The sequence below is a fragment of the Octopus sinensis genome, linkage group LG5, assembly GCF_006345805.1.
Source record: "Octopus sinensis linkage group LG5, ASM634580v1, whole genome shotgun sequence".
Lineage (NCBI taxonomy): Eukaryota > Metazoa > Mollusca > Cephalopoda > Octopoda > Octopodidae > Octopus > Octopus sinensis.
In genome coordinates, this window is record NC_043001.1 from 48,922,395 (window position 1) to 48,944,449 (window position 22,055).

The following is a 22,055-nucleotide window of genomic DNA, read 5'->3' on the forward strand; positions in this document are numbered from 1 at the left end:
CTCTGCTCATGGGTCAGCTCAGAATTACTCAGCAACAACAACAATGACACTTCCACTTGCACTGTAATGGCCTGTTAATTGTTCTGATGTATGGCTTCATCTAAACTTTATTATGTCTCTTGAAGAAGGAATTAAAAGTATTTCTATACAGAATGGCAGGGAATTATCCTGTAAAGACTGGCTACTATATATATATATACACATACACCCACACAAGGTTTCTTACTTACTATGTTTGATATTTCAGTATTGAAGTGTGTGTATGTCAGTAGCATACTAGGGTAATGAAACAGGGTGTGCTGAACTTAATATGATAAACTTAAACATTGTATGGAAAAAAAACAAAATGTTATATCTGATAAGAATGTGTTGACACTACAGAGAATATGAGACGTATAGGTTTATTATAATAGTGTGTTGATACTGCTGGATATTTAATAACCATTCTATAACACAGTTATATTATGCACTAATATAACTCTTCACAATACCTAGTTATATACTATAGGATAAGTCAGTAGCATACTACAAGGCAAACCTGATCTTTCTTCATGTAAAATAGTTATGGTTAGTTGAGAATATATAGTAAGTTTATATAAATGGTGCAGAAGGCATGAATTATAATGTAATATTGTGTTGAGTAAAAAGTTTTGTAATATTCTAGTAACTTATTTGCTTTATCTGTCAAGTTACAACAGAAGCAGCCTAGCATTCAACATAACAGAGACCATCGTGTTGCACTGTCTGAAGCCACCTTTCTGCCAATTCTTTGATCCCATGCTGACACCCATTCTTGTCCATTAAGGTAAAGAACTCCTTCACTGACGCTTCCATTTCCTCTTGATTGATGAAGCATTGGTGAAGTGAGCCATGGATCAGAACAAGTTATAGTCCAAGGGATCTAGGGCTGGACTATATGCTGCATATGGCATCAGTTCAATTCCCTCAAGTTCCTGGAGCTTATTCCAGGTCATTTGAGCAGTATGTGGTCTTGCTTGTCTTGCATCAGAAGACTTCACTTTCTGTTAACCAATGCTGGCTATTTTTGCTGCACAGTGGCATAGGAAAAGTGGACATTGATTGCTTGACTGCCCAGAGCAAACTTGTAGTGAATTTCCCCTCATAATTTCACCAGACACAGAGCATCACCTTGTGTTTGAAACACCCAGGATCGGTGACAAGTTCCATAATTTGGCCCTTGCTTAACCACTGCTTATGCACATTAGGATTATGGAAAAATATCTCACTCGAATTATTACTTGTTCTGATCTATGCTCGTGGTGCATCATTAACAAAGTGGATGTGGCAGCTTCAGTGAAGGAGTTCTTTGCCTTGAAGAACAAGAACCGGTATCAGTAAGGGATCAAAGAATTGGTGGAAAGGTCGCTTCACACGGCGCAACATGATGGTCTCTACAACTTTGAATGCTTGGCTGCTTTTGTTGCAACTTGATGAATAAAGCAAATAAGTTACAAAAATATTACAAAACTTTTTATTCAACATAATTTATAAAGTAGTGCAAAAGAGCCTTAGCAATATAGTCTGAATATATAACTCTACTATAACTACATCATATTACAAATAATACCTACTTATATCTTAGTATACTATATATATATATATATATATATGCATGGTACTGAATAGTATGAGATAGAATTAATGTTATAATATATTAGTTGCTCATTCTGAATAATATATATATATAGTGTGTGTATGTGTATATATATATATTTATATATATATATATAGCAATAATAAATCTCTGAAGGAGATGTAAACAGTAACCGCTCGACAACATAAAGTATACTAGCCATCTCAATATGGCTAACCACTAAGGGTGGGTGTTACTGTAGCTTAAGCTTAAGCTACAGTAACACCCACCCTTAGTGGTTAGCTATACTGAGATGGCTAGTATACTTTACGTTATATATATATACACACACACACACGCACTTTTCTTGTACTACACTACAAATATCAAAGTAACAGTATACTTTGTCTATAAACAGTATGAAAGGTTATAGTTAAACACCAAGAATGTTGTATGCTTAAACAATATACTATAGTCATAACCTGTGTGGAGAACATGAAGTAGAACAGCTGATAATCAATTTAAATGATTAAAAATATGTAATCTTAACATAATACTGCAATATCAAGCAAACGATACTATAACGTGGGTAGGTGATGCCTTGTTTGTCTTCCAGTGGCTACAGTTTAGGCTACACTTTCAACATTCTTGGTGTTCGTGCTACCAATCTCGCTTCTATCTTAATCAATCAGCTTTGCATAGAAGCAATACATGCTGCTGGAAATAACACCATAACGGTTCCACAGTGGTGCTTAGAGTTACTATTATGAAGACATGTAAGGTGGTGAGCTGGCGAGGCAAAATGCTTAGCCATATTTTGCCTGTCCCCGTTCTGAGTTCAAATTCCACCAAGATTGACTTTGCCTTTCATCTTTACAGGGTCGATAAATTAAGTACCAGTCAAGTACTGTGGTTGATGTGATTGACTTACACCCTCCTCACAAATTTCAGGCCTTATGCCTTATAGCAAACAGGATTATTATTATTATTATTATTATTAAGGTAGTGGGTTAGCAGAATCATTAGCATGCCAGGCAAAATGCTTAGCCATATTTTGCCTGTCCATTTTCTGAGTTTAGATTCCACCAAGGTTGACTTTACCTTTCATCCTTACAGGGTCGATAAATTAAGTACCAGTCAAGTACTGGGGTCGATGTGATCAACTTAGTTCTTCCCTGCAAATTTCAGGCTTTGTGCCTATTGTAGAAAGGATTATTAAGACATGTGAAACAAGTATTTATACTGTGTTGAATTTAATATAAAGTATATTACTTAAATTAGTTAAATTGTTATTTCATAACTTCTGTCAGTGTATAGTGCAGTGGTGTGCACAGCATACACCCTTAATATATATCCCTGATGATGTATATTATAATACTTACAATACTAATATAAGCATGTATGTACGTATATTTGTCTTCCATCACCAAATCAAAAATGTTGATATTTTTTTTAATGATTTCACACAAAATAAAATGTTATCAATGTTATTTATTCTTTGTGTTTGTTATTTTTTTCACTTCTGTGAGTGCTGCCACGTCTGTGTAAACCTATAAGTAAAAAAAACAAAAAACATTAAAACTATAGATATTAAATGAAAAGTAAGTGATTTCCAGTTCATATAAATGCTAGTTTAGTGTATGGAATGTAAAAAATAGTTTCTATTTTGATGTTAGGCTCAATATCCACTGTCTTTCAAGTTCAAATCTTATACACCAGTGAGTAACACTATTAATTCTGTATGCTGTGAGTTCATCATTAGAATTAAATAAATATAACATCATAGAAGCAGAATAATATCTTCTTATGCTCAGTGCCATTGCAAAAACAAAAAGTCTGTGTGTTTGCCTTCAATAATACAGATAACTGTATGAGACATTTTATTTTAAATGAGTGTATAAAATAGTAATTGGGAATATTGACATTTTATTCTAGATAAGTGTATAAAATAGTAATCAAGAATATATATATAATGTACGCACAGGTATGGCTGTGTGGTTCACTTCCCAACATAATTTGGGGTCCAGTTCCACTGCATAGCACCTTGGGCAAATGTCTTCTACAATAGCCCCAGGCCAACCAAAGCCTAGTGAGTGGATTTGGTAGACAGAAACTGAAAGAAGCTCTGTATGTGTGTGTATATATATAGACCTTGTAACTTGTTTCATCTAGAGATCAGTAAAGAGAATATATATTTGAGTAATAGTTGATCTCTATTTTTAGCCAAAGATTGGGAATTTTGCATAGACCCCGTATAAAAGTGAACCCTAGTATTTCACGAACAAGATAACATTTGTGGGTCAAGGTACCATATTCTCCTGTACATAGAAATGACAGTTATAAAATTGTGTGACTACTTTACTGTAGCTTTCTCTTGGTGGAATGCTTGGTGCTTATAATGGAACGCATGGTGCTTATAGTAGAACACCATTTAATAGCGAGCACTACACATCTGTTGATGGGTGCTATATCACCATTACTAAAATGTATACACAGCCTGCTTACATCTTCAAACACTAACACATGCGTCATACAGTCGTTTACATGGTGTGAAACATGTTTCACAGCCAGCACTATTGGCAAACGCCACTGTCTGAATCCATACAAAGGCATGACTTTGATAAGCCAAAAAACAAGCAATTAATTGCCAGATCAGTGGTTCCCATGCGACCCTTATATTTTCCTCATCTCCTAATACAATAAACAAGTGTCATATGCTCGTCTGTTTACATGGTGAGAAACTTGCTTCACAGACAGCACTATCAGCAAATACCCCTGTATGAATTCGTACAGAGACATGATTTCGGTAAGCGTAAAGACATTTAGTCAATCCTAGATCAGTGGTTCCCAATTTTTTTTTTTATTTTGCCGTGGAACCCTTCGACATTATTTTTAAAAACATGGATCCCCTGATAACTTTCAGAGAACACTGGGAATCCCTGCTCCAGATTAACAACTCTACACTATTATGAACATTTACTGGTAACTGCATATAATATCCTGCAACTTTTTTTGAAACACACCAAGTAGGTATCAGCTGTATGCACTGTATTACGGTAGGTAGTGGCATGCCGGTACCGGGTAGATATGTTACCGGTGGTAATATAACATAATTATGAGATATAAATTGATTTCACTCAGCTAGCCTGTTAAGTTTGATGGATACAAATAAAAGAGAAAGTGTAAATATTTATAAACACTATGCAGTCTAGTTTATGGTCTTTGTTATTTACTAGGATGTGTGTTTTGATGCATAGAACTGGTAATATTACTGTAATTCATTGTGTTTTTGTTTTTATTCTCTTAGACATCAGTTGACCCCTTAAATTTGACCTTAAAATGGTCCAAAAAATTCAACTTTTACACAAGTATATACAGTAGTATTTAAAAAGAGTCTTCATAAACATATGCACACAGACTAACATACATATCTTTATACACCCAAATATACATAGATGCATAAAGCCGCTGATTGACAAAAGTCAAACTGAAGTACTGTAAGTACTATAATGTTGCTCCACAAATGGTTGGTAGTAGCGGGGAATTTTCTTTTGTGTATTGTTTGGCTTGAAAGTTTGATTATAATTAGTGAGGTTTTGGAATTATTTAGGTTTCCAAAATTTTGCTGTCCTTAAAATTTAAAATGGCATCAAGTTATTGAGAAATTAGAAAAATGTGACTTTAAATGTCATATGAGAATTAGAGTCAGTTAGCGAATTAGAACAAGGCGTTCCACTTGCACTTGAGGAAGTTATGGTGTTGGAAAACAAATTGTTTTAGATATAAATTTGATGGAATCAAAGGCTATATTACAACAGTTTTCTTCAATTCGTTATTGGTAACATGCAACAATAGTTCAAAATTAGCAATTTGTATTCATATTTGCTAATAATGAATTTTTGTTCAACTCACTGCCTAAATGCAATATCAGTGAATTTTCAGTCAGTTTAAATATATAAGCTAGCAGCTGGTATTTGCTTGACATGAGATGATGTAGATATTTGCTGCTGATGAATCTAAGAAGTAGAAATCTAGATCCAGCAATTTCACCACCAATACTGGGTGATTTTTACTGGTTGCTGATATTTTTCTGAATTTTAAATGCCATATGTCTATAAGAGATGTTTTCTCAAGACAAATATTGCAGTTTAGTAGGCTTTCAACATGCACACACTTTATTCTTTTATTTGTTTCAGTCATTTGACTGCGACCATGCTGGAGTAGTGCCTTTAGTCGAGTGAATTGACCCCATGACTTATTCTTTGTACTTATTCTATCGGTCTTTTTTGTTGAACCACTAAGTTATTGGGACGTAAACACACTAGCATCGGTTGTCAGGCAATGTTGCGGGGACAAACACAGACACACAAACACATATATATATATGATGAGCTACTTTCAGTTTCCATCTACCAAATCTACTCACAAGGCTTTGGTTGGCCCGAGGCTATAGTAGAAGAGACTTGCCCAAGGTGCCACACAGTGGGACTGAACCCATAACCATGTGGTTGGTAAGCAAGCTACCTACCACACAGCCACTCCTGTACCTATGTATACAGATCGACAGTTTTCATTATATAATTCAATAGGGGAGAGTAGAAAACACTGGAAATTTGGACAAGATACAAACTTAGATAGAAGAAGCAGTTTACAAGTGGTATGTTCAACAGAGGTTTAGCAATATCAATATACAAAGTCTTGAGCTGAAATCTATATGTGAAACCTTGAAAAATCACGAGACTTAATGTTAAGGTAAACGATGGGTGGTTGTGGGATTTTAGAAAAAGCGGGTGGCATTGTGAAGAAAACATGGGCTATCTTAAGGTGCAGACACTTTACAAGTTGAGCCATTAAAAAAAATTTATTAATGAGGAATGCTGATGTAACTGACTTCGTCAGTTGAGCTGTACCTGAAAATATCTTGTCCTACAAACATAAACGTAGTACTCTTGGCTGCAAGCTAAATATGGTGTGAATTTCTGACTTGTTATGGTGGTAGGAAAATTGAAGAAACCATGCACTCTTAAAGATATAAATCAGTTACCTGTGATATACACCAGCTCAAAGAAGGTATGGTTTACCTCAGAGTTAGTGCATGGCATGGGTCATGGTGGATGCAACAGTGGTGATGAAAGGAGAAGAGATGAGTGAGAGTTGAGACTGCTTGGGTGAAGGTAGTATGAGATCAGCTGTTGCAGGTGATTGGTGAATAGTAGGAAGAGAGTAGGAGACAAAAACTGAATACTGGAATACACCAGGGCTAATAGAGTGTGGAAGAGAAAATAGCTCTGTTAATATACACAACAATAAATCAATCTGATAGGAAGCTTCTGATCCAGGAGATAAACAGATGGAGCCCATGGGCAGGATTTCTTATATGATCGAAAGCTTTGTTGACATTGAGAACATTACTTTCAGCGGATTTTTTTTAAAGACATGAGCTCATTGGTGTGATCTAGGGTAGCGTTTAGTGAATATGGCACTGCAGAAGCCATACTGGTAGTCATTAAGGAAAGAGACAATTTCAAAGATTTGGAGAATATCATTTTGAAAACTAAAAACATGGCACTGATCTCTAAAATGAATTTACATCCTTATTAAGAGTAGTCAATCTAAGAATTCAAAGTGCTGAATAGATGACGACAATGACCACCACCACCAAATGATGGTGATAAAGAATTTAATTTCTGGCATTCTACATATGCCATTTCCACCATGCTACTCTATGTGGTACATACAACGTTTATTAAATGATTCTGTATGATGAGCATCAATAAAAACCCAAAAAAACTAACAAGGGAGGCTACTGTGTTGTGTTGTATGAAGTATTCTGGAGATACATATGGCACTTGCTTTTTACTTTGTATATTTATCTATGTGAAGTAAACGATGGTGTGTGTGTGTGTGTTTTGTTTTGTATATTCGTAATCTCCAATATCTAAAATGTAGAAATCTGAAAAAAATGTTTTTAAAAAAATGCATATTTCCGGGACAGGTGCGATTCTGCATTAGCTCCCATTCGGCAGCGAGCTACATCATATTGACTTGATATCACATCTTTCAAACAGCCCACAACAACCCCATTACCTGCAGGAGCTAAACTTGAAGACTGTGAGTGCAGAAGTCCTGCGCTCACTCTATGTGATTTTTCCCTGTGGGGTTACACGAAAGAGAAGGGGTACAAGTCAAAACCTCGCACACTGGAGGACTTGGAGTCACGGATTCGGGAGGTTCTCAATGATGCCTCAGACGATGTTCTTCAGAAGGTTGTTCATTCCAACCCTGGCCGTTTGAGGAAATTAGTTGACGCCACTGTTGCTTAGATTAAAATATGATTTACTTGCATTTTCCACATATAATAAAGAACACGTATTATTTGTTTCAATAAATCTGAAAAAAGGAAAACTTCTGAAGTTCACAACAGATTTTCTCCAAGCTGAGAACATATATTACTTACATTCCAGAGATGATTTTAGACTCTTAAAATTTTTCACATAATCAATAATGGAACCCCTGAAGGCTGAAAAATCCCCTTTCTTGGCTAAACAGTACAAACGATGGTTGAATCATTGGTTCAAGGGACAATACTCTTGATGACATTGATTTCTCTACCTCTCTACATATATTATATATTATTTATATAATACACACACACATCATCATCATCGTTTAGCGTCCGCTTTCCATGCTAGCATGGGTTGGCCGATTCAACTGGAGTCTGGGAAGCCAGAAGGCTGCACCAGGCCCAGTCTGATCTGGCAATGTTTCTACGGCTGGATGCCCTTCCTAACGCCAACCACTCCATGAGTGTAGTGGGTGCTTTTTACGTGCCAGACGAGTCTGGCAAACGGCCACGAACAGATGGTGCTTTTTACGTGCCACCGGCACGAGGCCAGTTGGGGCGGCGCTGGCAACGGCCACGTTCGGATGGTTCTCTTACGTGCCACCGGCACTGGTATCTCAGCTGCAATTTCCATTGATCGATTTCGATTCTGATTCTCACTTGCCTCAACAGGTCTTCACAAGTAGAGTTTTGTGTCCCAAGAAGGGAAGGTATGCATAAGTGGACTGGCTACATCCCGTGTAGAAGGCCACGGGTTATGGTCTCACTTGTCCTGCCGGGTCTTCTCACGCACAGCATACTTCCAGAGGTCTCGGTCTCTAGTCATTTCCTCATTGAAACCTAAAGTTCGAAGGTCGCGCTTCACCACCTCGTCCCAGGTTTTCCTGGGTCTGCCTCTTCCACAGGTTCCCTCAACCGCTAGGGTGTGGCACTTTTTCACACAACTATCTTCATCCATTCTCGCCACATGACCATACCAGCGCAAACGTCTCTCTTGCACACCACATCTGATGCTTCTTGGGTCCAGCTTTTCTCTCAAGGTACTTACACTCTGTCGAGTATGAACACTGACATTACACATCCATCGGAGTATACTGGCTTCATTTCTAGCGAGCTTACGCATATCCTCAGCAGTCACGGCCCATGTTTCACTGCCATGTAGCATGGCTGTTCGTACACACGCGTAATACAGTCTGCCTTTTACTCTGAGCGAGAGGCCTTTTGTCACCAGCAGAGGTAAGAGCTCTCTGAACTTTGCCCAAGCTATTCTTACTCTAGCAGTTACACTTTCAGCACACCCGCCCCCGCTACTGACTTGGTCACCTAGGTAACGGAAGCTATCAACTATTTCTAGTTTTTCTCCCTGGAAAGTGGCAGAAATTGGTCTCGGAGCATTTTCAGTGTTTATTGTTCCTGAGCATCTGCCACATACAAAAACTATCTTCCTAGTTAGCCTTCCTTTGACATTGCTGCACCTCTTATGTGTCCATAGCTTACACTTGGTGCATCTTATAGAGTTTCTACCTACACCTTTTCTACAGATCGAGCAGGGCCATCTACCTTAAGGCGTTTGTGATTTGTCTACCTTCCTACTTATTACGACTTTGGTTTTAGCTAGATTGACTCTAAGGCCCTTCGATTCTAAACCATGCTTCCACACCTGAAACTTCTCCTCCAGTTCTGATAGTGACTCAGCAATTAGAGCAAGGTCATCAGCATAGAGGAGCTCCCAGGGGCATCCTGTCTTGAATTCCTCCGTTATTGCCTAGAGGACTATGATAAATAGGAGGGGGCTGAGGACTGAGCCTTGGTGGACCCCTACCTCTACCTGGAATTCTTCATTGTACTCGTTGCCAACTCTCACCTTACTAGCAGCGTCCCTGTACATGGCTCGCACAGCTCTCACTAACCATTCATCTATCCCTAGTTTCCTCATTGACCACCAGATAAGGGATCGATATATATATATATATATATATATATATATATATATATATATATATATATACACATACATACACACACACACACACACACACACACATATATACATACATACATGCATACATACATACATACATACATACATCCATACATACATATATTCTATAGCGTCAGGCCGACCAAAGCCTTGTGAGTGGATTTGGTAGACAAAAATTGAAACAAGACTATCGTGTATATGTATATTTGTGTGTGTGTGTGTGTGTGTGTGTGTGTGTGTGTTTGTACTCCCGCCATCGCTTGATAGCAAAGGACACCGTTAGAATAAGTACTAGTGATCGATTTGTTCCAATAAAGGCGATGCTCCAACATGGCCGCACTCACATGACTGAAGGAAGAAAAGCAATTAAAAAAAATATGCTATTTTAATCCATAGCAACGCCGGGTATCTCTAATAGTTTATTATATTAGGTTGGTGCATAATTATTGCGGCTTTTTTTTTTATTTCAATAAACTTCATTCAACAAAAACAATAACAACATTAAACAAAAACATCTTTAAATGATTATTCCGACCTGCTGCCAAGCAAATGGGAAGCAGCAACTGAATTAGATGGTGTATATGGTCCGGAATAATCATTTAAAGATGTTTTTGTTAAATGTTGTTATTGTCTTTGTTGAATAAAATTTATTGAAAAAAAAAAAGCCGCAATAATTATGCACCAACCTAATATATATATATATAGCAATGATATATATATGAAGTAAAATGTATTTGTTCAACTCTATGTAATTCCCAGTATAAGCGGAAGGAAAAAGATGAAAATTTAGTTTCACCGCTCGTTAGTTTCCAGTAATTTTCTGTTTCAGTTTACTTCCTGGTTTGAAATAATCGAAAGAGCAGTCGAGAAAAAATAATCGCTCACTTAGAACATAAAGAAAAGAGAAATGCTCGCGATGTGGATAATCTTAGTGATTATATTATTCATACTAATTGTCTTGTTTTGTTTAATTTTATGTTTCTGTAAGGTAGGAACGATCATTTTTTGTTATCACTTGTTGTAAACTATTCCACCTCGTTTACATTCTATAAACTTTATTTTCTCAGATTTCATGGCGGTCTAGCTATCCTAGACCTCCACCGTCAACAAGTTGAATTATCTCTCTCTCTATCTATCTATCTATCTATTTATCTATCTATCTATCTATCTATCTATCTATCTATCTATCTATCTATCTATCTATCTATCTATCTATCTATCTATCTATCTATCTATCTATCTATCTATCTATCTATCTATCTATCTATTTATCTATCTGTCTGTCTACCTGTCAGTCAGTTTGCTTGTAAATCTAGGCGCACCTTCAGAATTGTGCTCCACTAATTTCGTTTCCTAATAACTTTCTGAAGAGTGGATACTTTATAATGAAACTTTCTACAAATATCTTCCAGATGGTGTAGATTATGATTATGTCGAAATTTGGAATTAAAATTTGTTCCCACCCCCACCCAAATATTCTTAATCTCTGTACTTTTTCACGTAGATTGAACAAAAAAAAAAATTCGAAAAAAGTTAAAAATTAAAAATGGGGTAGCGAGAGGGGAATTAAAAAATTTGAAAACATGGTTTTTTGCATATATGGAATCTCCGTCGTCGAAAACATAGGAATCCGGTGAAACAAAAAAAAAGAAAAACGGAAAGGTCAATTTCGGGAGTGTGGGGACTGTGCATCAGGCCATGGAGGTGCTTATCTCCCCCTTTGTAAACATAAGGACATGGGAAATGTGTCAAGGCCGACAGGAAACGGTGCTTCCTAGGGCTAAATAGCAATAGTATCATTCCCTTTCATGGGACTGTTACATTAAGTTGACAACATACCACCACTTTATATACATATAATTAATCACCCCCCCCCCCAAAAAAAAAGAGGAAAAATACAAGAAAAAACAACGTTAGGGCGTGGTACAAACAAAGTATTAGCAGAGGCTCAGGGGAAGAAAGAAAAGTAGTTTTACGTTTCGAGCAAAGCTCTTCGTCAGAAACAGGAGATGGAAGAAAAAACATCGCCAACGATCCACATGTGGTTACATTGTGAAATGACCAGAAGGGATATATATTAGCCCATTTTTATCTAAACTGGAATGCAAGATTTCCACGTTCATATTTGAATTTTTTGTGTTTCTATAATATCACTCGCTTTAATGCATTCACTACCTCGATGGGCATATAACAACAAGCCAGCCGACACTAAAACCTTTAAGATCCAAACTGATGGGCCGAAATATATGTTGTACCCAATAAAAGTCTTATACTAAATCCATCTCCTACTTTTAATTAATACTATTACCCTAACTGCTATTGTGGGGTTCCTGAAGTAAATCCAATGGAAGTGTACCACAACTGCGCATGACAACAGGTAGCCTAAACTGTCCATGTACTCTACTCAACATTTAAACACATTAATCGACTTATACTTATTTGGCCAAATTGTTTATCATATATATGTATGTGTGCGTGTGTGTTTTATCGTTTGTTTGTTTGTCATTAGACTGCGGCCTTGCTGGGGCATCACCTTGAATTTTTAGTTGAATGAATAGAACCTAATACTTTTTTTTTTTCAACACTGGTTGTCAAGCGGTAGTGGAGGACAAGCACTGACACACACTCATACACACAAACTATATATATATATATATATATATATATATATATATATATATATATATATATATATATATATATATTAAGGTATGTAGAAAAATACAACATGGACAAGAACGTATAACTCTTAGAAGACGATACAGTAAACACGGACAGGACATTCGAAACCCTCAGTCTTCAATCAAGAACCGGATCATCGTAGTAATTTCGGCTGATTAATATATATATATATATATATATATATATATATATATATAGTGTGTGTGTGTCAGTGCTTGTCCTCCACTACCGCTTGACAACCAGTGTTGAAAAAAAATAAGTATTAGGTTCTATTCATTCAACTAAAAATTCAAGGTGATGCCCCAGCAAGGCCGCAGTCTTGAATGAAAAATAAAAACCTTTATTTATGTATATATATATATATATATATATATATATATATTATATATATATATATACATAAAGGTTTTTATTTTTCATTCACTTCGAAATTTACTATAAAATTGTGGTTTTTGGCCGTGTTGGCTGCTATTTCTAGCATGTAAAATTACCTGTTAAAGGGTAATTTTCTATTTTGAAATACGTATATTTATTTTTATTTATTATTTTTATTTTACTTGTTTCAGTCATTTGACTGCGGCCATGCTGGAGCACCGCCTTTAATCGAGCAACTCGACCCCGGGACCTATTCTTTTGTAAGTCCAGTACTTATTCTATCGGTCTGTTTTGCCGAACCGCTAAGTGACGGGGACGTAAACACACCAGCATCGGTTGTCAAGCAATGCTAGGGGGACAAGCACAGACACACATATACATATACATATATATATATATACGACAGGCTTCTTTCAGTTTCCAAATCCACTCACAAGGCATTGGTCGGCCCGGGGCTATAGCAGAAGACACTTGCCCAAGATGTCACGCAGTGGGACTGAACCCGGAACCATGTGGTTGGTTAGCAAGCTACTTACCACACAGCCACTCCTGCGCCTTTATATATATATATATATATATATATATAATATATATATATATATAATATATATATATATATATATATATATATATATTATATATATATATATATATATATTTGTAAAAAATGAAGTTCGAAAATGCTGCTGTATTATACAATTTTTAATTTTTATATATACATTATAACATGTTTCAGTTCCTGAAATGAACCTTATCAAAAAAAGTTATATATAAAAAGAAACAGCTCATGCCGTCAAACACAAGAAATTCATTTATAATACACAACGGAGTCAGACATCTTAGAGTTCATGTATAGTTGATATATAGTTCATGTATAGTTGATATATAGTTCATGTATAGTTGATATATAGTTTGAAGTATATGTTCAAAGTGTTCGATGCAGTGGCCCACGGTGGCGATACGTATTCAATACAAAAAACAGATCAAAGTGGTGGAAAGCGGTCAATACAGAAGATTGATGTTTCCGAAAGAGCGAGGAATTCATTTTTACCTTAAGCAATTGTGATGACCCATGGTGGAAGTTCGCTGGGTGGTTCTAGTGAGTTTTTGTAAAATGCTCGGTTTTATAATGCCTGTTAGGTGGTCAATCTAGTGTAGCGTGACGTCATCAATGTTTTGACCAATCGTTTCGTTAGGTGGCTTTAATCAAGTGGAACGGGACGTCATCATTATTTTGACCAATCGCTGCATTATAACACCCTCTTGTTTGTTTCCTGTCTTGACCAGTCGCTTCGTTAGTCAAGCATAGCGGGACGTCATCCAGATTCTGCCCAATCACGACTTATAGCTACATTAGATCTGCCCCCTGTCTGTACTTGTTAGGTGACTATTCAAGCAGAAAAGGACGTCATCAATATTCTGACTAATGACTGTCCCCTGTTTGTATCCTGTCCATTCTAGCAGAGCTAGACCAATCAGAATCGGGTCTGACCCTTAGCTGTATCGTATGTATCAGGGTCAGATTTGCACGAAAGAATTTTTTTCCTTTTTTACTAAGGCATATTTCCGTCAGAGTGAGTGTCTGTTTGAAGTAGCCGGCCGTGGTGAAATTTGGTTCTCCTTTTCGGAGGACTTATCTTTTGTTTTAGTATTCCTGGCCCAGGGTGTTTAAACTTGGTCTATATATATATATATATATATATATATGATCAATACAATAAGATATTATATGTTAATATATTAAGATATATATTATATACATTATAACATATATGGTTTGTAGGCAATTAAAAACCAAAAGGGCTTTTAATTAATAAATGAGGGTGCAAAATAGCACTGGCGATTGTTGCTAGAAAGGAAAGTCAAAACTTAAGTCAGAAAGCCACTAAAAGCACTAGCCTCATGATACTTACGAGATTCAGGCACAGCAAGCTAAACGATCTTTCTTTAGTAAATTCACTCTGAAAATTTACCCCCAAATGACCTCGAAAACCATATCAGGTGGCAGAATTTTGAGGGCTTTAGCTAAGGGGGGCGACTCTGCCTGAACAAATAGACTGAGATGTACAAATAGTGTAATCGTACAGAATTTCAATACAAAGTTTTCAATTCATTATCTTGTGGTTAGTAATCCATTACCTCAAATTCGAAGCCATTAAGTCTTTAAACATAATTTTACTGGGTTTAGTCTTTCGACTGTCGCCATGATGGAGTATTACCTTCAAAAATTTAATTGATCATTCTGGGGATCTTTTCCTTTTGAACGGCATATGTCAACACAATTTCTAGTTAACTAAACACTTTAAAACTTCTGCCGTTCAAAAGGAAAAGATCCGAGATCTCTGCTTGATAAGCTTTGAGACATAGTGGGACATAGTACTAGGTTTAACATCAAATGCAAACACACACACACGCGAGCGCGCGCATACACTCATATACACACACGCACACACACACACACATTAGGTGCAAGAATGACTGTATGGTTGAGAGGTTTGCTCCCGAACCACATGGTTCCACGTTTAGTCCCTCTGCGTGGTACCTTGGGCAAGTGTTTTCTGCTATAGCCGTAGCCGAACAACAGACTGAATTTGGTAGGCGGAAACTGCGGTGTTGTTCATCAGAAAATGACAGAAAAACATGTTTATAAAGAAGAGTCGTTTGTTTCATACTCCTTGTGTACCGATTCTGTCCATAAGAAAGGAACAAATAAAACAATGTGGCTGTAGATCATAAGGTCATAACACCTGGGCAATGCTGGGGTGCATTGCTAGTGTATATATATATATATATATCTATATTATATATATATATACGCACACCGATATAAATAGATAGATATATAAGGAAATGCTGAAAAGTTTCTAGCTTTGGGTAAAGGAAAACACTGGAGGATTAGTTAATTATAATTTTATTCAACACTAGCAGTATAACCCGGCCTTGCCCGGATTATTAAGCTAATTAAATTCGTTATTTCAAACCAAACTAAGTAATATAGCCGTCAAATTTGGGCGAAATCCGTTGAAATTAGTTATATTATATATATATTATATATATATATATATATATATATATATATATATATATATATATATATATATATATATATATATATATAATATATATATATATAATATATATGGACAACAGATACGAACCCACATACACACGTACGTACGTACACCTATTGCATGTTTTGTTCACACATACATGTTCATAAACAGAGATGAATGGAAAAAATGTTAAATTTGTAGATTAACACTCGCACAATTTTCACTAAGAAAAAAAATCGTTTTTCTTTTTTTGCATGGAATCAACTACTCTGGCCTCAAAATCTTTTTTGTGGTCCGTGAAACGGAGTGGGGTTTGGTGGAAGCATCACAAATTGTACCCATTTATAGTGTGTAATTCTCTGACAAATTGTTACTCACCTCTTTGTTTCTTTGTTGTTAAATACATGGATTGTCAGCAAAACACTTTTTTACTCGGCGTAGAATAAAAACAAAACTCTTTCACACCCAAAGTAATGTGTGAGAGAGAGGGGGGGAAGATGAACGATTTAAAATAAATATATTGTAATTGTTGTGTGAGAAAGTATATATACTATGATTATAAAGTATAGTATCTTTCCAAAACAAAAAATAAAACATTTTACATTTTATTTTTTATGAACGTAGTCACTTACTCTCTCTCCGTCTCTCTCTTTGTCTTTCCAGTGAAACTCTCTGCCTCCTTCTTCCACTTTTCTTTATCTTATTGTTTATGGTTAAAAGCTATGGTTGAAAATAGATTTTTACCCTATCCGTGGGTGCCTCGGGGGGAGGGGGAATAAGTTGACAAAACCCGGATAGGATGTTGACAAATGTCCTCCTAAAATTTGAGCAACATGCGTGCTAATTTGTGGTCATGCATAAATTACAATCACGTACACACACACACGCACACACATCCTCCCTTTTATAGATATGATATCCCCCTCTCAGATGGACGCACTTATCACAGCTGTCCTTCAGTTTTTCTAAACCCTGTAAAAGAACTCCAACCAGGCGTTTCGTGATGCCCTTAAAGTCAGGAACTTTTCAGCACCTGCTTGTATATTCTCACCACTCCTACTCCTTGCTCATTACCCCCCTACCTTCTGATCTATCCTTTCTGAGCCTCTTTTACACCCTCTCCCCACCCTTACATTTCTTTATGCATATATTTTCCATCAATTGCATTTCTACCCTTGTTCATCACTCTCTACATTCACCTCTAATCATCTCTTAGTTTCCCTACACACTCTTATGAAGTATTTACTCTCTCTCACCTTCCATCCTATGAACCTCTGCCTGTCTCCTCTTTTGTACTCACCTTTCTTCTACCTTGAGTATTTTCTCTGGTACTCCATCACTACCTTCTTTTATCTCCTTCTCAACTACTTCCACACCTATATAATGTGGGATAGCCATGTAGCTCCTCTATACCAAGATGCCTGTTCTTGTCTCTTTTTCATACTTTAGATTTTTCAACACTTGCACCTCCCCATCTCAAATACTCCCCACCCCCACTTTATAGCAGAAGCTTTCTCCTTACCCTTTTTCTTTGTTATTTCTCTGATCAACAATTTAGGACAGATATTTTCCTTCCCAGTGATGACAGAAATTAGATATTAACATTTTTTTCCTTTCCCCCTCTCTTTATGCCATTGCCTTACTCTGCTCTACTACAAATTCTGAAAGTTACTGACAATGGTCTCGGTGGTGGGGGATGTAATAGACTAGCGAGGTTAGATTAATTACGTCCCTTGGCTAGTAAATGCCACCAGGTAGCGTCACAGCTGACTCCTATATATTCCAGAGGTTGTGAATTTTTTCCCTCTCTCTCTCATGACTTGGCCACCAAGAAGTGCCTATGCCAGGACAGCATGCAAGAGCTTCTCTGAAATGTTCCGACTACTGCTATTTTCCCCTGACCAAATGTTCAACAAAGTATACTCATTATTTACAAAATGTTTTGCTTAACTCCAGTAATTTCTATGAACTCTCTGTGTGAATATTGTATATATATTGAATGAGACACTGCAGCTCATTGCTTTCACTCACAACAATAGAAAAATGTGTTGCGGATAATGTGTTTCCTTATTGCATTTTTCTCACGAACATTAGTGGTAACATCTTACTCACACTCAACCACTAAAAGAGGAAATAAAGTTAAAATAAGCAGTGACCGCTATTGTAGAAACTGAAGAGATAGAAAAGACACAGTAAATCAGTGACCAAATTATTGAGAAAGTACTGGTGAATAAATAGGTACTGAGTTCAATTCAGATAAGGATATCAACAGGGTACTAGGATGCCTTTCCATTTTTTAAACACCTCTCTGAATATTTTTTGAATTCTTAATCTGATGTTCTAAGGCAACATTTCTCAATGATCTTATTCTTAGATAATCCATGAAATACATTCCATGTCTCAAAAGAATTCCTACATGAAAATTGTTATACTCCTTCATAAAATTAAATTTTGAAATGTTTGATAGTCCTTCAGGTGCCACAAAGAATATTTAAGGAATTTCATCTTAACCAAGACTTGTTTAGACCAAAATTTCCCTACATTTTCAAGAAGTCATATTTACAATGAGGGTATTCTTACCAGTTACAAATGATGGCAAACATACTTTGCACATATGATACAATTAGAAATAAAGAAATGAATACAAAAATGATTGAAAAATGCATTTGTGTATAATCAATCTGATTACAACTATTTCAATTGGAGCTCTTAGCACCCTCTTACTGAACTTTGGAGTTCTGAATACCCCCAGCACTACCCAAAGGTAACTTTACAGTGAATAACAACTTATAATGATTAGTGTAATAACTTGATTTTAGTTATTTGCCCTTTGGCATTTAAACTGGCCATATCTGGCCAAAATATTTAACAAGTTTTATGCCCAAACTGGCCAGATCTGGCCTCTCTGACCTTACTCTACAATGTCCAACTAGAACCAAACAATCACATCATCGAAATTTTGAAAGTATAAAATATTGCTTGAATAATTCAAAATAACATGAATAAACAAGCATTGTATTTGACGGACTAATCTGAGTGCTAAAAGGTTAATGTTTATTATCCTACTACAATGGTGTGTGTTCAAATCCCACTGGCCTTAATTTGCAATTGATTTCCCTTGGTTGAATGAAATAAGTAGCAGTCATATGACTGTGTCGACCAGGCAATCAGATGTTGTTATACACCACTGGTCACAATGCACTTCCTTGCATTGTTGTAGCTTTTGAATGATGCCACCCCTGCAGGCTAGGTCGGCATAGAAGACTATTCTCTCATTGGGTTACCCATTTATAAGCTGAGTAGACTGGAGCAACATGAAATGAAGTATTTTGCTCAAGAACACAATGTACCACCAGTCTGGGAATTGAAACCACGATTGTAAGATCATGAGTGTGACACCCTAACCACTAAGCCACATGTCAATCATGTAGCAGTCATACTTTGGGGTAAATTCAAGTAACTGCACACCTCCCTTTTTCAAATGTTTGGTCTTCAGTGCAAGTAGTTTTAATTTTCATCTCAGTGGGAGTAAATAAATTAGTACCAGTTATACATTAGGAGAGGTTATATTTTTTATAGATTATATTTCTCTGCCAAGGTATATAATCTATTAGCCCTTCTTTTTGTTCTGTTGAGAAATCAACAACTTCTAATCTTAAGATGTTTAAATAAATCATTTTATATGCTGAACAGATTACACCTCTCACTTGCATTCTCTCCTTCATATTCTGGTATGAAAAAAAAAAATCCTTTTACCCCAGAATGTCTAACTTCAATTAATATTATCCCTGGGAGAGCTATAATGAAATACTAAAGCTAGGAATGTGGTACAAATGAAACTAAAAGCTCAGTTTTCAGTGATATAAAAATAGTTATAATAAATATATGGTTGATTGATGTAAGAAATATTGCATTCTCTTCTATTTACAATATATAGCATCTGAAATCTGAACCGGAAATCTATGGAAATCATAATCCAAATCTGGACTTCTACAGTAATAGCAGAAAGTCCGAACCAAATGGTAAGTTGGCTTCTGTCATCTTTATTTTCATTACAGGCCCAGCATAGCTATGTGATTAAGAAGCTAGCTTTGAAACTGCATGGTGTTTGGATTTAGTCCTACCGTGTGGCACCTTGGACAAGAATCTTCTACTATGTCCCAGGGCTGATCAGTACTTTGTGTTTGAATTTGGCAGATGCAAACTGGAAGCCCTTCTGTGTGTGCGTGTGTGTTTATTTTTATTCTTTACTAAGGATAAAATCACTTTAATGGTGTTATCAAGTGGTCAGTGTGAAAAAAAATCTCATAGATAATTTTTATATACTAAATTCATTATTATATTAAAGGGATTGGATTAACTGATCCAACATGCTAGAGATACATATCAACTGGCACTAAAAACCATCTTATTTTCCCTTCAGCACAGGTTGTAAATATAACTTTCTAGTTAATTGTGTATTGTTTTTAGTGCCATTTGGTATCTATCTCTAGCATATTGGAGCAGTTAATCCAATTCCTTTAATATAATTATGCATATAATTATAAATTTAGTATATATATATATATATATATATATATATATATATATATATATATATATATATAAATTTATATATATCTTTATATATAAAAGTGAAGTTGTGTGTCTGTCTCCTACGATTTAGATTCCTAACTACTCTCACATTTTGCGGTGCAGTGTAACCAAAAGCGGGTATCTTATAGTTGTGATTCATATCGAGCCCTTCTGGGTATTAGCGTATGTCTACGATGAGTCTACGATTTAAAAAAAAATTTACCATCATTTTTTCCCATTTTTAATGCATTTTTTGGCTATTATATAAGGGAAGTAACTCTCTAAAAATGTATTATTAAATCTCAGAACATAAAAAGCTACAGTAACACCCCCCTTTGTGGTTAGCCATATTGAGATGGCTATTATACTTTGCATCTCTAAAAATGCTTATATAGTTATTTCCCTTACAAACCTGAGCAACGCCGGGCGATACTGCTAGTATATATATATATATATATATATATATATATATATATATATATCATCATCATCATCATCATTGTTTAGCATCCGCTTTCCATGCTAGCATGGGTTGGACGGTTCAACTGGGGTCTGGGAAGCCAGAAGGCTGCACCAGGCCCAGTCTGATCTGGCAATGTTTCTACAGCTGGATGCCCTTCCTAATGCCAACCACTCTGTGAGTGTAGTGGGTGCTTTTTACATGCCACCGGTACAGGTGCCAGGTGAGGCTGGCAATGGCCACGATCGGATGGTGCTTTTTACGTGCCACTGGCATGGAGGCCAGTCAGGGTGGCGCTGGCAACGGCCACGTTCGGATGGTTCTCTTATGTGCCACTGGCACTGGTATCACAGCTACAGTTTCTATTGATGTTGATCGATTTTGATTTTGATTTTGATTTTGATTTTATGTATATATATGTGGGGATGATCTTTGTGTTCATATATTATGCTCCCTTTCTTTTACCCAAAGCTAGGAGCTTTTCAGCACATGTATGTATATATATATATGTATATGTATAGTTGCAGAAGTGGCCGTGTGTAAGTAGCTTGCTTACCAACTGCAGGGAGGTGTGCAAATTTACATGAGTATATGACTGCTACATGATGACATGTAGCTTAGTGGTTAGGGTGTCACACTCACGATCTTGTATATGTTTGTGTATCTGTGTTTGTCCCCCTAACATCACTTGACCACTGATGCTGATGTGTTTTCATCACCATAACTTAGCAGTTGGGCAAAACAGCCCGATAAAATAAGTACTATGCTTACAAAAAATAAGTCCTGAGGTTGATTTGTTTGACTAAAGGTGGTGCTCCAGCACGGCCGCAGTCACAACTGAAACAGGTAAAAGAATATATAAAATGAATGAAATACATAAACAAATGAGGGGAAAATGAGTGAAATACGTAGTAAACAATGAAGGCTTGAAGTGAGGAGTAGATAGACAGCTGACAACTGATGAAGGATCCTTTTTCTTTGTTAAATTGTCC

At 36.3% G+C, this 22,055-nt stretch overlaps 1 protein-coding gene across 1 annotated transcript in view; it reads left to right on the forward strand.

Moving 5' to 3' along the window:
* The first annotated feature begins 10,711 nt into the window (after positions 1-10,711).
* The window catches only part of LOC115211694 (opioid growth factor receptor-like protein 1), a 29,155-nt gene continuing 17,811 nt past the window's right edge, over positions 10,712-22,055 (forward strand). Inside the window, exons 1-3 of the mRNA XM_029780344.2 lie at positions 10,712-10,906; positions 13,167-13,235; positions 19,966-20,050. Coding sequence (XP_029636204.1) covers positions 10,826-10,906; positions 13,167-13,235; positions 19,966-20,050 — 235 coding nt within the window. The 5' untranslated portion in view covers positions 10,712-10,825. The remainder of the gene's footprint in view (positions 10,907-13,166; positions 13,236-19,965; positions 20,051-22,055) is intronic.